General features: G+C 42.6%; 1 protein-coding gene across 11 annotated transcripts in view; it reads left to right on the forward strand.

Moving 5' to 3' along the window:
* LOC126335549 (ankyrin repeat and fibronectin type-III domain-containing protein 1) overlaps window positions 1-18,740 on the forward strand; it is a 643,576-nt gene that overhangs the window by 450,994 nt on the left and 173,842 nt on the right. For 10 of the 11 annotated variants that reach the window (XM_049998941.1, XM_049998944.1, XM_049998940.1 and 7 more), the window contains one exon: window positions 14,702-14,809. The exons of the other annotated variant lie outside the window; for it this stretch is intronic. In XM_049998941.1, the coding sequence (XP_049854898.1) occupies window positions 14,719-14,809 (91 nt within the window). In that variant the 5' untranslated portion in view covers window positions 14,702-14,718. The remainder of the gene's footprint in view (window positions 1-14,701; window positions 14,810-18,740) is intronic. 11 annotated transcript variants of the gene reach the window in all.

The following is an 18,740-nucleotide window of genomic DNA, read 5'->3' on the forward strand; positions in this document are numbered from 1 at the left end:
ACGCAGAAAACATCAGGCCGTAAAGTTTGTAGCGCATTTGTGGGAAGACTGTTCGACGCAACCAAAAAGCATCCAACACCCTTACGTGTGTACATATTAAGATGACAATGTAAAAACATCTGCACTTACACACATTCCATCCTATATATACACCTTCCAGAGACGAAAATAAAACTATGTAGCACAGACTAGGTATCCTGCCTCTAGGCAAACACAGTGACTGTCTTGTAAAATGTTCTATATTTCAGCCTCGGATCAGGCCATTATCAGCTTGGACTTGTTACCGAGTCATCATCAGATGAACTGTTTAAAATGAAAAATGCTGATGGTAGTATAAAGCTGTGTTCGGGATCCGGACTCAAACTCAGACGCTGTCTTTTGCGGACGACGCTCTTACCGAATTAGAATCCCGGTATAGCCCCACGTACCTGCCTCACAGTTGTGCAATAACTCCATCCTACTTTCCAAACTCTGGAGAGACTCTCTTGTGTACCTTTTACTGACAACTGCTCCTTAGTTCGGGGTCTAATCGTTAACGTCGCTGCCTCTTATTCGCAAAGTCCCGCGCTCAATTCCCTGCCGGATCGCAGATTTTCTCCACCCGGGGACTTGTGTTCATGTTGTCCTTCGTCGACACGCAAGTCGGCGAAGTGGCGTCAAATGCACCAGCAGCAGGCGACCAACACCCTGGACAGGGCTCGCGGCCAATAATGCCGCACCGTCATTCTATTTTCCATTGACTACTAAGAAGCTAATTTAATAATCAAACTGAATTCTATACGCAACTATACGTACTCGGATACATTACATAGTAGCCTGTCAACTGAACAGACACTGATGGGCACTCACATTTTAAACAAATTTCTGAACCGATTGTGAAGGCTACATTTAGCTGTTAATAGTGTTATTGCGCAGTGCTATTACGTGTCTGCCTTGTAGTCTCCTCTCAGGGTCTTCTCTTTTGACGAGTTACTATGTTCAAATCCATAGAAGTTACCTTGACTTATAATTTACTTTCTTGTTATATACGCTACTGGCCATTAAAATTGCTACGCCAAGATGAAAAGCAGATGATAAACGGGTATTCATTGGGCAAATATATTATACTAGAACTGACATGTGATTACATTTTCACGCAGTTTGAGTGCATAGATCCTGAGAAATCAGTACCCAGAACAACCACCTCTGGCCGTAATAATGGCCTCGACACGCCTGGGCATTGAGTCAAACAGAGCTTGGATGGCGTGTACAGGTACAGTTACCCACGCAGCTTCAACACAATACCACAGTTCATCAAGAGTAGTGACTGGCGTATTGTGACGAACCAACTGCTCGTCCACCATTGACCAGACGTTTTCAATTGGTAAGAGATCTGGAGAATGTGATGGCCAGGGCAGCAGTCGAACATTTTTCTATCCAGAAAGGCCCGTACAGGACCTGCAACATGCGGTCGTGCATTATCCTGCTGAAATGTAGGGTTTCGCACGGATCGAATGAAGGGTAGAGCCACGGGTCGTAACACATCTGAAATGTAACGTCCACTGTTCAAAGCGCCGTCAATGCGAACAAGAGGTGACCGAGACGTGTAACCAATGGCACCCAATGCTATCACGCAGGGTGATACGCCAGTATGGCGAAGACGAATGTGCGTTCACCGCAATGTCGCCAAACACGGATGCGACCGTCATGATGCTGTAAACAGAACCTGGATTCATCCGAAAAAATAACGTTTTGCCATTCGTGCACCCAGGTTCCTCGTTGAGTACACCATCGCAGGAGCTCCTGTCTGTGTTGCAGCGTCAAGGGTAACCGCAGCCATGGTATCCGGGCTGATAGTCCATGCTGCTGCACTGTTCGTGCAGATGGTTGTTGTCTTGCAAACGTCCCCATCTGTTGACTCAGACATCGAGACGAGACTGCACGATCCGTTACAGCCATGCGGTTAAGATGCCTGCCATCTCGACTGCTAGTGATGCGAGGCCGTTGGGATCCAGCACGGCGTTCCTTATTACTCTCCTGAACCCACCAACTTCATATTCTGCTAACAGTCATTGGATCTCGACCAACTCGAGCAGCAATCGCGATAGGCTACAATCCGACTTTTATCAAAGTCGGAAACGTGATGGTACGCATTTCTCCTCCTTACACGAGGTATCACAACAACGTTTCACCAGGCAACGCCGGTCCACTGCTGTTTGTATAGGAGAAATCGGTTGGAAACTTTCCTCGTGTCAGCATGTTGTAGGTGTCGCCAGCGGCGCCAACCTTGTGTGAATGCTCTGAAACGCTAATCATTTGCATATCACAGCATCTTCTTCCTGTCGGTTAAATTTCGCGTCTGTAGCACGTCATCTTCGTGGTGTAGCAGTCTTAATGGCCAGTAGTGTATATGTGAGTGGTTTTTGTCAGTCGTGTCCGACAGAATAGGCACCACTCATACATAAGACTCTATGGGCGCGATTGCTGTTTGATGAAAAAGTTTCGGTGTGGATGCACGACCAATGTTCGAACTCCGATGGGAATCAGAAATCTGCGAGTACAGTGTTAATGGGCGGAGATCATTGCGGTGCGGCGACCGGGAGGTTGAAAATTTGTGTCTGACGGAAGGCACGTCCGGATGTCGAGGCGGTTAACGCAACCGTCCTAGAAAAGCAGAGCATCCTGGTTTGAATCTCGGTCCGGCACTAACTTTCAGCTCTCGCCGCTGGACTGCCGCAGTGCCCTATGCAATTAGGTCATTATTTCCTACCTATCTCCTTCTCATCACGTGTCCTTTCCTTTTCTTTCTCCTCAATTATTCGTATAGTTTCTTGTTATTTCAGAATCCTCCTTTTTCGTTCTTTGTAAGCAGATCTTCTGACGATGACTTGGTCATAATTCGGAGCCGGTAATAATACAGTTTCCGTGACCAGAGACTGAAGTATATAATGAAACACTATGACGGTTGATACCATGTAAATGGAAAAAAATAAGCAGTTATAGACTTACAGCGGCAGCTTTGCGTAAGAAGCGGCGGCACTTTCTGCGCAACCCACCCAACATTTTGCACGACATGCGCGGGCGCATATAACGCAAGCAGTGACTGCTCTGTTCGGTCGATGAGACTGGGAAGTACTGTACCATCTACCATACTCCCCGAACTTAAGTCCTTGTGACTTTTTTATTTGATTCCGAAGATGAATGAACCACTTCATGGCATTCGATTCAGAACTGTTCCAAAGACTCGACAGGCAGTAGACCGCTCCATTCGCACCATCAACATAACAGGCTCTGCTAACGGTATCTACGCCTTCCACATCGCTGGCAACGGGTTCTACACAACGCTGGTGACAACTTTGAGGGACAGTAATTGGTGCAAACATGTAACTCTTTTGTATCGGTTGTGAATAAATAGTTGCCACTATTTAAACTCCAACCCTCGTAGTTGTGACATGCGAACGTACGTGTATCGGAATTCACAGGGACCCCGAACAGGACGAAGAGACGCATTTGACTTTGCCAGATAACGTCCAGATTTAACACATCTGAATATTTTCCAGTGTTGAATGGCAAAGTGTCTTATGTACCAAAGAAATAGCTAAGAAGTCGTAAAAATAGAATGATAAATGAGAAACGATTTAGAATTAGCCCATTATCAAACACGCATCACTGTTCATTTTAGCGTACCCTGCTCGCTGTTGCAAATCGAAAGAAAGTTCACGTCACTTTTTATCAGGTGCGAGCATTGCTTACTGTCATCTTCAGCCAGTACCGCGTATTAAATAAAATTCTGTGTTGTTTCGTACTGTATATCAATATGTGATTAAATCATCTGAAAGGAGTATGAACGAGAATAACTGAATTATAAGTTGTGAAAACTTAATGAAACGCCAAAAATGTTTGCCTCATTAAATATTATCACTGTCATTTAGGTTCCAAAGTTTGTATACGTAGATGGACGTTATGATGCGTCGGCAAGGTCTCTAGGTTCACGATGTTAGCTGATAAATCTCTTTTTTTTTTCGCTAATTTCTCAACACTTTACAGACGGTTTCAATGCTCCTGCAGTTCTCTGCCCCGTTGGAAACATAAATATAAATGTTGCTCAAATGTAACTAAGGCTGTTCGTAGACTTGAGTAAAATTACACGCACCACGTTTTACGTTGGCACATGCCGACCCAAATCACTCCTGGCGAAGAAGGCAGGGCTGAGCAGTGGTGATTCGGAATGAAACGTATGAAACTACTGTACTCCCTTACTCGGGGCTAATAGAAGCTAGGATAATCGATATAATATTTTACAAGTCCTCTTAACAACAGAAATGTAACATCATACGGCAAAAATGTACCCTGGACAAACAGCAATTCGAGTTGTTGCAGAATGTACCGTCGTCCTTTCAGGGTCGCATTGTAACTTGGTCTATTACAGCTATCGTCTATAAGTACGCTGTCTGCTTTTAGAGAACAGGGGCACTCGTGTCTTTGCATTCGCCGGAGCAGACTTATTTTGTTTCATTGTTGCCATATGTTTCCCCATTAGGCCCAGAGACGCGAAATCGAGGACAGTCTCCATAGCCACAAAGCCGTATCCTGTTGTAGCGGGAAGTTATTCCGTGGCACATCGGCGCTCCACTACTGGATGCGAGCAGACTCCGGATTTGCTCTGGCATTTCATCCGAGCGGTCGACCAACAGTCATTGTACAGCCCACACGTACGGCCGTGCCGATAGTGTGTCACATGTCTACTTTAAAAACTCACCCAAGTCTTTCAGATCGAAACCGAAAATGGGCTCTTCTTCATTTAGAATGCGAGTATCTTAAACAAAAAAAAAATGGCCAATCCACTTTTCAGGAGAGGAGGATGTTGTGTTATCTCTCTTCCGAGCGTCTGCAAGGTTAGACGTTACCTCTGAATGACATTTGCGTATTAATTCTGATATTAAGTTTCTCGGTCTATGAGGCTCACTCCAAAAGAAATGCACACTATTTTTGTAAAAATACTATTTTCATTCTGCATGTGTGAAAGTTTTACAGTGTGTAAATACATCCTTCCCGCTTGTTTTCAAACTTAGTTCAACCTGTTCCCGTGAGTGGCGCCGTCACAGCATGTCTTCAAGATGGCTGCTACACTTGACGTTCGTCAGAAGCAACTTGCTGGCATAGAAATCCTGTGCTGTGAAAACGAGGCGGTGGGAAACATCCACAAGAGGTTGAAAGACATATATGGAGATATGGAGATGCTGTTGTCGATCGCAGTACAGTTAGTCGGTGGGCAATCAGGTTACGTCATGAAAGCGGGCACGGCAATATTGAGGATTGTCCTCGCAGCGGCATGCCTCGGACTGCACACACTCCAGACAATGAGCAGAGAGTTAACGAATTGGTGACTGCTGACAGACGCGTCACAGTGAACGAATTGTCACGCTACGTTGGGATTGAGGGAGGAAGTGTTTACAGAATACTGAAAGTGTTGGCGTTAAAAAGGTTTGTGCCAGGTGGGTTCCCAGGACGTTGACAGTGCCTCACAACAAGAAAAACGGTATGCAGCGAACTTTTGGAACAGTACGAGAATGGTGGAGATGAATTACTTGGAAGAACTGTGACAGGTGATGAAACAAGACTCCATCATTTTTTACCAGAAACGAAGAGGCAATCAATGGAGTGGCATCATGCAAATTCACCGAAGACAAAAAATTCATAACCACACCTTCTGCTGGAAAAGTTATGGCTACGGTGTTTTTTGATTCCGCAGGACTCTTGCTTGTGGACATTATGCGAAGTGGAACCACCATAAATTCTGATGACGACACTGAAGAAACTTCAAGCTCGACTGAGTCGTGTTCGACCACATCGGCAAAAGCAGGATGTTCTGCTGTTACACGACAATGCACGGCCACATGTCAGTCAAAAAACCTTGGAAGCGACTACAAAACTGGGATGGACAACGCTGGAACACCCGCCTTACAGTCCTGACCTGGCTCCATGTGACAATCTCTTTGGGAAACTGAAAGACTCTCTTCGTGGAACAAGATTTGAAGATGATGACCTCCTTGTGCACGCTGCCAAACAGTGGCTCCAACAGGTTGGTCCAGAATTTTACCGTGCGGGTATAAAGGCGCTGGTTCCAAGATGGCGTTAGGCAGTTGAGAGGGATGGAAATTATGTGGAGAAATGAAAATATTGTTCCTATAGGATGTATCTACACACTGTAAAACTTTCAAACACGTAGAATAAAAGATGGATTTATAAAAATTAGTGTGCATTTCTTTTGGAGTGACCCTCGTAGTAGAAAACTGCACTGTAAACATATATGTGACGATATTTGTAAAAAATGAAATGTTTTCTTGCTACAATTCCAAATTCTTTCTCAAACCGCGAAGCCACATCACACCTAACTTATAATCAACAATAATTATCCTAAGAGAAACGGTGATGTTTGCTACAAAAATTGCACAACAATCGATATTACCACATAATGTCACAGACGTCTGTTACCAGTTACACAGAACACTGGGGCTTTCACAGCTTCTGAAACTGATTCTAGATTTATTGATATCTTGGTTGGGGAGCTATATGGAACCTATTTTGCAGTGCCAAAGTAACCCTAGTCTGGCCGCATTCGTCGCGGACTAACCTCATATCTAGACGTCGTGTCATCTTTATTGTAAATCTACCTAAACCTCGATTTCGAGAAAGATTTTGTTGGTCAAATTAGTAACTAGATTACAATACACGATATGTTCCATGTGACGTGGACAGATCTAGATATCCAGCCAAGGTCCGCGACAAGTGACATGGCGACTAATATTCATAATTTTATTCACTTGGAGAAATACTGCAGTTTTCTAGATACAAGGTGTTAAGCAGGATTAAAAGTGCAGATATTTTTCATTGGTGACTGATGGCAGTGTACTGAACAACCTTACATCAGTATTTACTTCATTTGCAGTCTAATATTTATAGCTATTAGGATTAGTATATTTGTAGGCTGGTTAGACATTTAAGTATACGTGATAAGACAACTTATTTTTCCCTGGGCAGCAAGTCAGGTGTTGTAAGTGTGGACACGTGGATGCAAAACTGTTAGTCTATACTGAGAGGCGCAATACACTTAGTGCTGCAGTCACGACCATGTAGAAAACATCAGATAACAAATTATGTGCCGTGTTTGCGGGGAGACTGTTAGACGCAGAGAAAAAACAACAAACACAATGGAATGGGTACATATTACGGTACAAATGGTCACAATTTCTACACTTGTACCCTTAAGATCCCTTATATTTTTAATACGGTGATGAATATTTTAACAGTTTTCAAGAACTCTCATAAAAGAGCAGTGCAGCGCTTGCATTGAGATTTTTCACTTATATAAGTAGAAAATGTGAAGACAAAAGGTACTGATTCGATCATTTCACGTCAGTATAAGAGACAGAAACTGCGTTCCGGCAGCGAAGCGACGTAGGTACACTGCACATGTCGAGCAAATTGTCAAGTTTACACTGCAGGCAGTACTGATAAACAAATACACTTTCACATACACTAGGCTATCATTTTTTGTCTGCCATATGCTGTCTCAAAGCTAAAAATAGTTTTCCCTTCCCGATTCTAACCAACTCTAATCAAGGTTTCCAGGAGCTTTATCTTCGCTGTAAGGCAAACGCTGGAACCGGAAATCCCCTTCACAAATTTTCCTAATTCGCGCTCCTTCTGCCCAATATAAGCTCTTCTGATATTTGGCTGACAAGTCCCTGACGGCACCATGGATCAATAAGCAAACAGCACGCTCTACCTAGAGAGAGGAAAAACGAAAAAGGGAGACCTGCTTTGGTCTTCAAATTTTCCGCCTCATTTACGAACGATTCACATCGGGCACTGATAAGCATTATACCAGTGTACACCCCTTTTCATGAGCACTTAAATTTCTTGCAAATGTATGTGATATAATTTTAAAAAATTCCTCAGAAGACAAAAAGTGTTACAGATAGTAATACAGCAACATCCCGGTTAACCGAACTCCGGTTGACTGAAACTCGGATTGTCCGAAATGCCTCCGGATATCGCGAGAACTGCGCATCCCGAGAGTAGCTCGAGGTTGTTAGCGGGAAGAAGTGAAGATCTGATCTTGGGTTGCTTCACCACCAACCGACTTACCAGACCAAACAAAGCTACACTACCGACAATTAAGGATGCGAGTGGTTGAAAAAGGAAGTTTACTGGAAACTATTGCAGCTAATTACCTTGTTGGTGTTTCCCAGAATGAGTGAAACTAAAATCAGAATTTCTAGAGCAAGTTGTGAAAAATACTCGCAGAAGAACTGTGAAAAATCTAACTCTGAAACAGTAAGCGAATCCTTTTATCTTTTTGTTCACTCAACAACGAGAAAAGGGCATGGCTTTGACTGCCCTCGTACTGCAATAAAAGCCTTAAATGTTAGCTGAGTTGTTAGGCGGAGGAGGAAATGATTTTCGATGAAGCTCTGGATGGTGATTAAAATTCTTCTGGGTAATATGCCGCGTCATTTCTAAAAAACTAACACCTGAGGAAGGCCGTTGCAATTCGGCCGAAACGTCGGTTTTAATTTATTATTGTTGTTAGTTTTTTAGAAATGACGGGCATATTACCCAGAAGAATTTTAATCACTATGACACCGGCAGCGGAAGCCTACGTTCTTAAGCTCTGGATGGTTAGACAGGCTTAAAAACATATACGGCATTCGCCAGTTGAATATATGTGGAGGAAAGTTCTCTGCAGCCCCAGACGCGGTTGATGTTTTCAAAGCAAAGTTTGAAGATTACACCCAAGGCTACACCAAGGACCAAATTTATAATGTCGATGAAACGGTAGTTAATTTCAAGATGTTGCCTACATACTCCTTAGCTTCCTCAAAAGGAAAGTCTGCCCCAGGAAACAAAATGAAGAAAGAACAGATAACTGTTCTTTTGCCATCAGCCGCTTCTGCCTCACATAGAATGCACCCGACACGTATTGAGAAGTCGAAAAAACCGCGAGCCTGAAAGGATGTTGCCCAACAACGTAATTGTCGGCAGTGTAGCTTTGTACGAAAAAACGACAAAAAAAGCGCACTGAAAATACCGGGTGATCAAAAAGTCAGTATAAATTTGAAAACTGAATAAATCACGGAATAATATAGATAGGGAGGTACAAATTGACACACATTCTTGGAATGACATGGGGTTTTATTAGAACCGAAAAAAAACGTTCAAAAAATTTCCGACAGATGGCCCTTCATCTGATCAGAATAGCAGTAATCGGCATAACAAAGTAAGACAAATCAAAGATGATGTTCTTTACAGGAAATGCTCAACATGTCCACCATCATTTCTCAACAATAGCTGTAGTCGAGGAATAATGTTGTTAACAGCACTGTAAAGCATGTCCGGAGTTATAGTGAGGCATTGGCGTCGGATGTTGTCTTTCAGCATCCCTAGAGATGTCGGTCGATCACGATACACTTGCGACGTCAGGTAACCCCAAAGCCAATAATCACACGGACTGAGGTCTGGGGACCTGGGAAGCTAAGCATGACGAAAGTGGCGGCTGAGCACACGATCATCTCCAAACGACGCGCGCAAGAGATCTTTTACGTGTCTAGCAATATGGGGTGTTTTTTTTGGTTCTAATAAAACCCCATGTCATTCCAAGCATGTGTGTAAATGTTTACCTCTCTGTCTACATTATTCCGTGGTTTCAAATTTATACTGACTCTTTGATCACTCGGTATGTCGCAAACAGCGACAATAATTCTCAAAAACATGCAGTAACATACAATAAATAGGATTAAAAAACCCACTGATGATGGTGATATTTGTCGCTGAAACGTGTTTGGGAAAACAAAGAAATAAACGAATAACAAGGTAATCAAAATATCCACGGGTGTACTGCCGGTCTATAGTGTCCAACGGGCACAATATTTCGGCGATCAAACATGTCGCCATCATCAGGTGAACTGACGGACTGAGCTCCTGTGAACGTGCCGGCACGGAGATCCGTACGCTATGGCTGCTCAGGGGGAACTGGGTTCGGTCGCGGCGGCGGCCGATTTAAATACCCTCCGCCCGCGGCGCGCTCCCTCTGCCGTCCGCGCCCCGCGCCACGGTAGCGCGGTGGAACAGATTGCGACGGCGTCTGAGATGACGTCGGTGTGATGGCTCTGTCCGCCGTGGTCGTCACAACTATGCGTTTGCTCGATTTACTCTTGATTAACCCAATCGCTGGTTCCCAAGCCTTGCTAAGATTATAGCCACAGTCACGGTTTATGAGGTCGTCATTGGTGCGAATTTCGATGGCCTCTCTAACAACGCTGTCCCAGTATCTCGACGTCTGTACCAGAATTCTCGTGCGGTCATACTCCATAGCGTGATTTTCCGACAAACAATGTTCAGCGACCGCCGACTTGCTCGGATACATTAGTCGAGTGTGCCTCTGGTGTTCACGGCATCGATCCTCGACAGTACGCATCGTCTGACCAATATACGACTTGCCACATTGACACGGAATCTGGTACACGCCAGCTTTCCTCAAACCGAGGTCATCTTTGGCGCTCCCCACCAGTGCACGAGTTTTATTCGGAGGACAAAACACAGTTCTGACACGGTGTTTCTTCGGAATGCGGGCGATTTTCCCCGAGAGTGCGCCTGTGTATGGAATAAATGCAGTGCCTACCTCCTCCCTCGTGTTTTGCATCAAGGCGGACTCGATTTCTGACATTGTTGTTTTTCTATGCAAACACGGACCAAATGGAAGAGTTTATACTGAATCGCCTTTTCTTTACTAATGGTGACAAATATGGCTATGATCCGTCTCACAGTTCAGTTTAGTGCATTAAAGACATTTTGACTTTCCGTTTTTCCGAAAAAAATTTAAATCCACAGCCCAATTCGTTGTTTGTTGGCTGTGACTCTTCGTTGCTTAAACAATACCGCATCTTTTCAGCAGCTAATTTAATCCTAAACAAGGATGAATAAGGAATCTCATTCTGGAAACATTCCCCAGGCTGTGGCAAAGCCATGTCTCCGTAATATCCTTTCTTTCAGGAATGCTAGTTCTGCAAGGTTCGCAGGAGAGCTTCTGTAAAATTTGGGAGGTAGGAGACGAGGTACTGGCAGATGTAAAGCCATGAGGACGGGGCGTGAGTCGTGCTTGGGTAGCTCAGTTGGTAGAGAACTTGCCCGCGAAAGGTAAAGGTCCTGAGTTCGAGTCTCGGTCCGGCACACAGTTTTAATCTGTCAGGAAGTTTCAGGATGAATAAGGTTTATCTTTATCAAAGCTACGTTCGACAACTTATGTAAGGGGGGATGGACAGAATAAAATCACCAAATAGTGTGTTGTTTTACTTTGTACCTCAAACCGATTTTGGATTTTTGTGTCTTTTCTTCAGATGAAAAGCTCTCGACTATTTAACCTAAGAGTACCATTTAATCTTAATATTTTTGTTCATGCCTGTTGTGTTATGAAGCCCGTAAAACCATTTCTGCCAATCGGAAATATTACAGTAATTCAGTTATTGTGTTATGAAACACACAAAACCATTTCTGCCAATCGGAAATATTACAGTATTTCAATTACCATGATATAAAGATGGCATAAAACTTATGATTGTGAACCTGAAACTGTTAATTACAGCAGAAATGTGCGCTCTAAATGCTGCAGTGTGTTGCATCGGATAAATAATTTGCAGTATTACGATATAACACCATGATGAATACTGAAAACCAGTTATGACGTCAAGTAACACAGGCAAATATTTGTAGGTAATCATTTTGCAAACGTAGCATAAAACTAGAGAGCACATAAAGGACCAGTTGATCGTGGAAGAGGTTACAGAAGATGTACATATAAATGTACTACGTGAACTACAAGGTAACAATTGTTGGATTACATGAAATAAAATCATCATAACTTTTGAACGGTTTGTGTTAGGACGTTTAAATTGCACCGTTGGCCGCGGCGCGTGACATGGATTAGTATGCACATGGTTTGGTTTAGTCCGTTTTTCATTTGGATGGGTTGGTCAATAAGCAAAATTCGCGCATTTAGAGGGCTAAGAATACGCATTTCGCGATAGAGATGTCTCTTCGCCCTCAACGGCCGACTGTGTGGTGTGCAGTGTCCAGTCACGGAATAATCTGTGCGATATTTCTCGATGGCACGGTGACTACAGAATGGCACGAGAAAGGTTTTGGAAGAAGATATCATCCCCATTATGCAAAGTGACCCTGATTTCGAGAAGATGTGGTTCATGCAGGACGGAAGCACGAGTGTGTTTGATGTCCTGGAGGAACACTTTGGGGAACCCAGAGGCCACTGGCATTGGCCTCGACTGGCTGCCATATTCTCCGGAACTGAACACACGCGACTGCTTTCTGTGGGGTCGTATTAAAGACAAGGTGTACAACACTAACCCCAAAACCATCGATAGCATCGATGTTCCGAAACTTCAGCAGGCCATGCAGAATTCCGCTATTCATCTGCGCCGTATCATCGCCAATCATGGCGGGCATATCGAACATGTCATAACGAAAATCCGAATATCTGCAGTGACATTTACATGTTGAATAAAGTATGTACAAGCTGTAGTTTGCTACTAATTTACGTTTTTTTTTCATATGGTTCGATAATTGTCGGCCTGCACATACATTGTGGTCGTTTTAATACGCGTCCACCGTTAGTCTCCAGGTACTGTTGATACGAAGGAACAAACATATTTCTTTACTCTGCTTAGAATTCCACCGGCTTAAACTTCTGAAAGTCTACTGGAGTTTTCTAATCCCCATGTTACGAAGTTAACAAATTGTTGCTATATACGGAAGGGCGACAGTCACCAGATGTGCCATCAGGGCTGCAAGAGAAAACTTTCCATGTCTGGGCAATCGAAACAACTATCTGTACAAATCCCTTGTCATGAATCGCCATAGCTAAATATGTCATCTTTCCTTGTAGTCGTTGTGAACACAAGCTGTGACTCTCGAAACTGGCAACGCGAGCTACTCTATTACTGATGTTTCCAGTTACCACGACACCATTGCTTAGATGACTCCTTATTGACTCAGTAAAAGTATTTTTACGTGCAAAAATTTTTGGTTATGCTTCATCGTGAATGTTACTGATATAGAATAGAGCAACAAAATTGCTGTTAGCAGTCATTGTTTACTTCTACAATGCGTTTCGAAGGTTTATAATTGCATTATCTCTACTAGCAAGAGCCACAAGTAGCTCCAAGCCGTAACCGGACACATACATGCTTTATTAATCCAGATAAATACAACTGATGATGAAGCGCGTTGTGGAAATAAATAAATAGTGACTGATAGCAGTAAAACTATTGCTTCATTAGGAAACATATTTTTTACCAATCACGATGTGGAGAGGAGAATTAAAGTCATCTCCGTCGCTTCAGTTTTCTTAATCACTCAGAGTAGAATTGTTCCCATTCACGGCTATTTTCAGCTCGCTTTCTTTCGAATAAAAATAATAACACTTTTTGGAACGTTACACTTGCGTGCATTATTGTGTAAACACAATCTAATCACTGCAGGCTTCCAAATTTTGCCAGCGACCGGTCCGTAGATTTGTGACGTGCCCCGTAAAAATTAACATTAACAAGACACTTAACATTACCGGGAACGAAATTTGATGAACTGTTAAAAGTGTAGATAGTCCTGTTTATACCGGAGATTCCGGTCTACTTTCCTGAGGATTGTTTCCTGATATGCGACCTGGGTACAGCAAAGAGAAATACGCTTTCCTACATGATAGCTAAAATATCTTTTCTATTAACAGCTTACTTCCAGTGTATAACGAAAACAGAAGTGTTACCTTTTACAAAAGACTTCACCATGGACCACATTTACAGTTTATACCTACTGAACGTTAACCATTTGGATTGCTTATCACTGTTAACAATGAACCTAGCCTGACTGCAGTTGCATTTTTATCATATCAGTTCTAAGAACGAAATCGACACTGACTGTAATATTGATTAAATGCTTCCTGCTAACTCGTCGTGATAGCAATTAATAAAATACGAATAGACAAAAAAAGATAGCTACTTCCAGAGCACCGTCAATAAGGGCAGCTCATCATGATGAGACGTTTGAAGGAGAAAGGGGAGTATATTTAATTGCACAGAGGAGCGAAAATTAGCTTCACCTGCATACGCTATAAACGCACGAGAATATGGCGCTAGCGCTTGAATGTGAACCCGCAACAAAAGTTTGCCAAATTGAAAGGCTTGTTTTCAGTTGTCGGCGGTGACGATGTTTTCCATTCCTCACAGCTGAAAAAGAGCCGGTGGCCGAGTAGCACGGCCATCGAATTTCGCTTCGTGCTTTCCCAAACGTAATTGCTTTGTTGTGGCTCAGCGCAAACCGCGTGCTCAGATCCACTAAATGTTTCGGCTTTCTGCTGGCAGCATCGGCCGCCTCATGCTTTGTGTTCCCCTCCTGTTTTGTTTTTAATCCTTTGTGATTTCCTTTGTTTTTAGCAATGCGACTGGCCGTACACAATGAAAGAATGCCATGTGTGTCTTAGTATTAGATGCTATAGCTATAGGATACATGCAGCAAGCGTTACATTCATTTTTGTAGACTTTTCTTATGTCCAAGTAGAATAATTGTTTTCATTTAGAGCTAGCTATAGTACGGCTGCAGCGTATGTGTGTGCTTTTTCAGTTTTGCTTCTTTTATTTCGTTTATTTTACAGAGTTGCAGGAGGAAGGCATGGAGTTTCTGGTCGATGGCTTAAATCTCACTAAAACAGCCAAGAAGAAGTTAGATACCAAAATAAACAAAATCAATATCCATTTACATGGTAAGGATCAAAACACAACACACCGAATTAGTTTCTTCACTACCTCTCTTCCTGTCGATAAGCGCCTTTTTCACTATAGCTAATCACAAAACACATGTGATCTATGACTCCTCTGTAGTTAGAATTTTATCTTCACCTTTTCTGATAGCAGAATCTGTATCTACTTCTATCCTCTGAATCTGATGATGATTAGTCTGGTTTGAAAATTATAGTATTAAGAAAGTTATTTGAAAAATTGTTATGTGTAAAGTTGCTGTAGCTCATGTTTTTTTACATTACAGTTTTGTAGTGTGTATTAATATCGCTGTAGGTGCAAATTCAATTTTTTTAAATCTGTTATTATTATAAATATGCTGTGGCAAGCTTCGAGCTCGTTCTCTTGCATCAGAATTGTGTAATAATTACTAATAATGCCTTTGGTGATTGTTAAGTCTGCACCAGTATGGTGCTCTGTTGTTTGATACTGAGATACGAAAGTGGACGCACTGACTAGCCTAGTTTACACGACACGAGGTTGCAGGCAACTGCGCTACCGCCTACTGCGCATGCGCGCCGTACCTTTGCGCAACTCTGTGAAACTAAAGACTTTCGGCGTGTTCCAACTTTGGCAACAGTAGTTACATGAGTGTTGAGGTTACGTGTGTTCTTAGAGTGTAGACAAACTGAAATATGAAATGGGGAACGGAGAATAATGTTCGATTTTTGGATATCTATGCTTTTGCAAAGGTGTTTGTAGGGTTTCAGGGATGCTGATTACAAAAATAAGCAACATATTGCTGCTCCCGAGACCTTCATGTGCGATCATAACATAGATGGTTTGACAATATCCGAGCTGCAGGGCAAAATTTATTAAGTTAGGAGCACATATACAACAGAATAAAGAAAAATAGAAGCAAGTGAAATTCTATCTGTGGCAATACTCTCGTCTACAAGACTAAAATCCCATTGTTTGAGTTGGCCGACTCTTTTTTAAGGAATATTGTTGACAGGAGGGAAGGCTACACAAATTCAGGAAGCTGCAGTCTTTGTTCAATATTCATCTTCTTAAAACGTCGCAGCAGTGCTCCCCATACACATATGTTAGGGTTTTGAAATATTGCCACTGTAACGATCTATCTTCAAGAGAGTAGTTTGCAAACCATTACATGGTCTCTTGTCCTAAAGGTAGAGGAGCTCTGTATAAAGCAGTGTAGGACAAATTGCTGATGGTGATGAATGACGTATACTGGACAAGCCAAAGCATATAAGAAAAAAAATACTGTGCGCCTCCGTAGCTGAGTGATCGGCGGAGGACCCCGGTTCGGTTCCCGGTACTGCCAGTGAGATTTACTCGGGGGGGGGGGGGGGGGGGGAGACTGGAATGGGACCCAGTCAGCCTGAGGAGCTACTTGAATTAGTAGTAGTGGTTACAATTATTGAAAGCAAACAATTGCCAAGAGAGCGGTGTGTCTCTTCATACCACATCCGAATGACGCCATATAGCAGAGGATTATTTTGTCGAATGGTGCTTTCCTCTGGACATGCTCGTGGTTTTTTTTCTTTAAATAAGAAAAGAACTTAAAATTAACGTATTACGCATTACTTCTAAAAATATGGGCCAAAACCCCCGAGCATTCGATATTACATAAATCCTGCTGATATGATCTACAGTACACATGATTTACTTTTGTTGCTGCTTCACATACCTTTTTTCTGTATCCTCAAATCGAGGAGCAACTGTGATCTTCATTTCAGCAACAACATAATACTCATTGCCAAACATCGCCATATTGTCTTCTTCTCGCAATTTTACCAATGGAATCAATTTAGCTATGGAATCGACTGCAAGTGTCCCTCATTTGCTAGTTGCTAATGATAGTTTTTATTGATTGTTTTTTTTCAGGTGCGTCTTTATTTACTTCCGCCAGACTGATGCGGTAGTTCACGGGTGTCATTTAATTAGCAGTCTATCAGTCACGGCAATAAGTTACCGGTAAGCAGTAATCTGCAAAGATATTTACGCGATGGCGCGTTTCTGCACACCTATCTACATTTTATCGCTCCATCGCTTATACGGGTCCCAGTTCGCTCCCGTCGATACGGCTTCGCAGAATTTCACCCCCCTATACCTGTAATTTGCCACTCGCGGCGATAAATTTCCGATTCAGAATTCAATTTGGGCGGCGAGGGCCAATCGAAGCTTCCGCTGCAGACTGCCGGCTTTAATGCCCTTCTCCCTCACCTCCCACCTCCTGCACCCACCCCACCCCCACCCCTTATTGGTAGGAGGTGGGGGTGGAGAGCAGAGGCAAGAGTCAGAGCGGAAACAGGGGCGGTCTAGCAGTGGGCAAAGTCTTATGACGCTGCCGTGATCACAATTCCTCCCTACGTTACTCAGCGCTTACTGCTGCGGTGAGGCCCTACGCTGCAGTTCCTAAATCATCATCCTGTTCCACATCAGCTACAACATCTGCCACATATTTTGACATATAGAAAAATTTTCGCCTCGTGATGCTATTCAATCGTCCAGTTCGGCTCTACTATCTTCCAAACCCTACAAGAATTATCATTCTTAACCTGCCGCACCGATAACCATGGGATACACAATATGGTACAGAATAGCTTAGTCGAAATGCTCTATCTTGACTGAATCTTTCACTCTGTAAATGAGTGTGTGTTGTAGTTAAATTCCCCATTTTCCGGATGTGGACTAGAATTTACCACTTTGCCTTTCGCATGGAATACTCTTGCCACTTATGAGAGCTGATTTTGTCGCCTTTTATAAACAAACAGTTTTTCTTCGGTTCTGTTTAATACAGGGATATCTGTTTTATCCGGAACATCAAACACGCTGCCGACATGACATAAAAATAACGATACCTGATTTTGCCCACATTATTCTCAGACAACATGAATCTTACGTTGATGAAGAATTCAGCGGTAGACGACGATGCAAACAGTCAATAAAAATTATATTTTTTAAATGTTCACCCTTTCTACGGGTCAGATGTCGTCTATCATTTCTGCAGCGTCAAACATCTAACCTCTGCTGCATATTTCAATTTGATGTATTTCATTACAACTTCTCCTTTCTGCTTTTCCCTTAAAATTAACTAGTTCAGGATGTGTCAGTATACTTCGCACCAATCTAGTCCTTTTAGTACACTGATCACTGGTCTCTACAATAGAACCCTGTTTGTGAGTAGTGGAGCTGTTTCTTTCGTCCGTCCGTGTCCTCATCTGAATTCTGTATGATTTCCCTGAATCACTTTCAAGAAGTGTAGGACATTTCTTCCAAAACAAAACGGCCGAATCTCCCATTCAACAACTGATCCAAGAAACTAATGATCATGACGTGGAAGAGACATTATAATTTTCTTTTTGCTTCCTTCATTGTTATACCACTACTACACATTAAAAAATACAATGAACAAATTTTTCTACTTCGGTTACTGGTGTTTATATATTCAAATGACCGGTTTCAAGAAATTCAATCTCATGTGGAGCATCGTGTCACAGATCGGCAGTTGGTAACACCTCATTATAAGTATCTTTTTGTATGTGGTTGCTTGCACCAAATTTTAACAATAGAAGAGACTTATCAATACAAAAATCAGTTGCTCATGGAAAATACATACCAAATGGAAACACACCACTCTACGAAAAAACAGTGTTTGACACAATAAAACAATTATATAAACAACTATGAGAGTTGGAACATAAATAGTGGCAACTATTTAATCACAACCGATACAAAAGTGTTATATGTTTGCAGCTGTTACTGTCCTTCAAAGTAGTCACCAGCGTTGTGTAGAACCCTTTGCCAGCGATGTGGTTCTGTTCTGTTGATGGTACTACTGTGATAGTGTTATCCTAACGAATTACGTTTCTCCAAGGCAGACCGCCAATGCACAGTATTACTAATCATCTTGGTATTGAAGCTCTTTTTTTC

Source organism: Schistocerca gregaria, chromosome 2 (genome assembly GCF_023897955.1).
Source record: "Schistocerca gregaria isolate iqSchGreg1 chromosome 2, iqSchGreg1.2, whole genome shotgun sequence".
Lineage (NCBI taxonomy): Eukaryota > Metazoa > Arthropoda > Insecta > Orthoptera > Acrididae > Schistocerca > Schistocerca gregaria.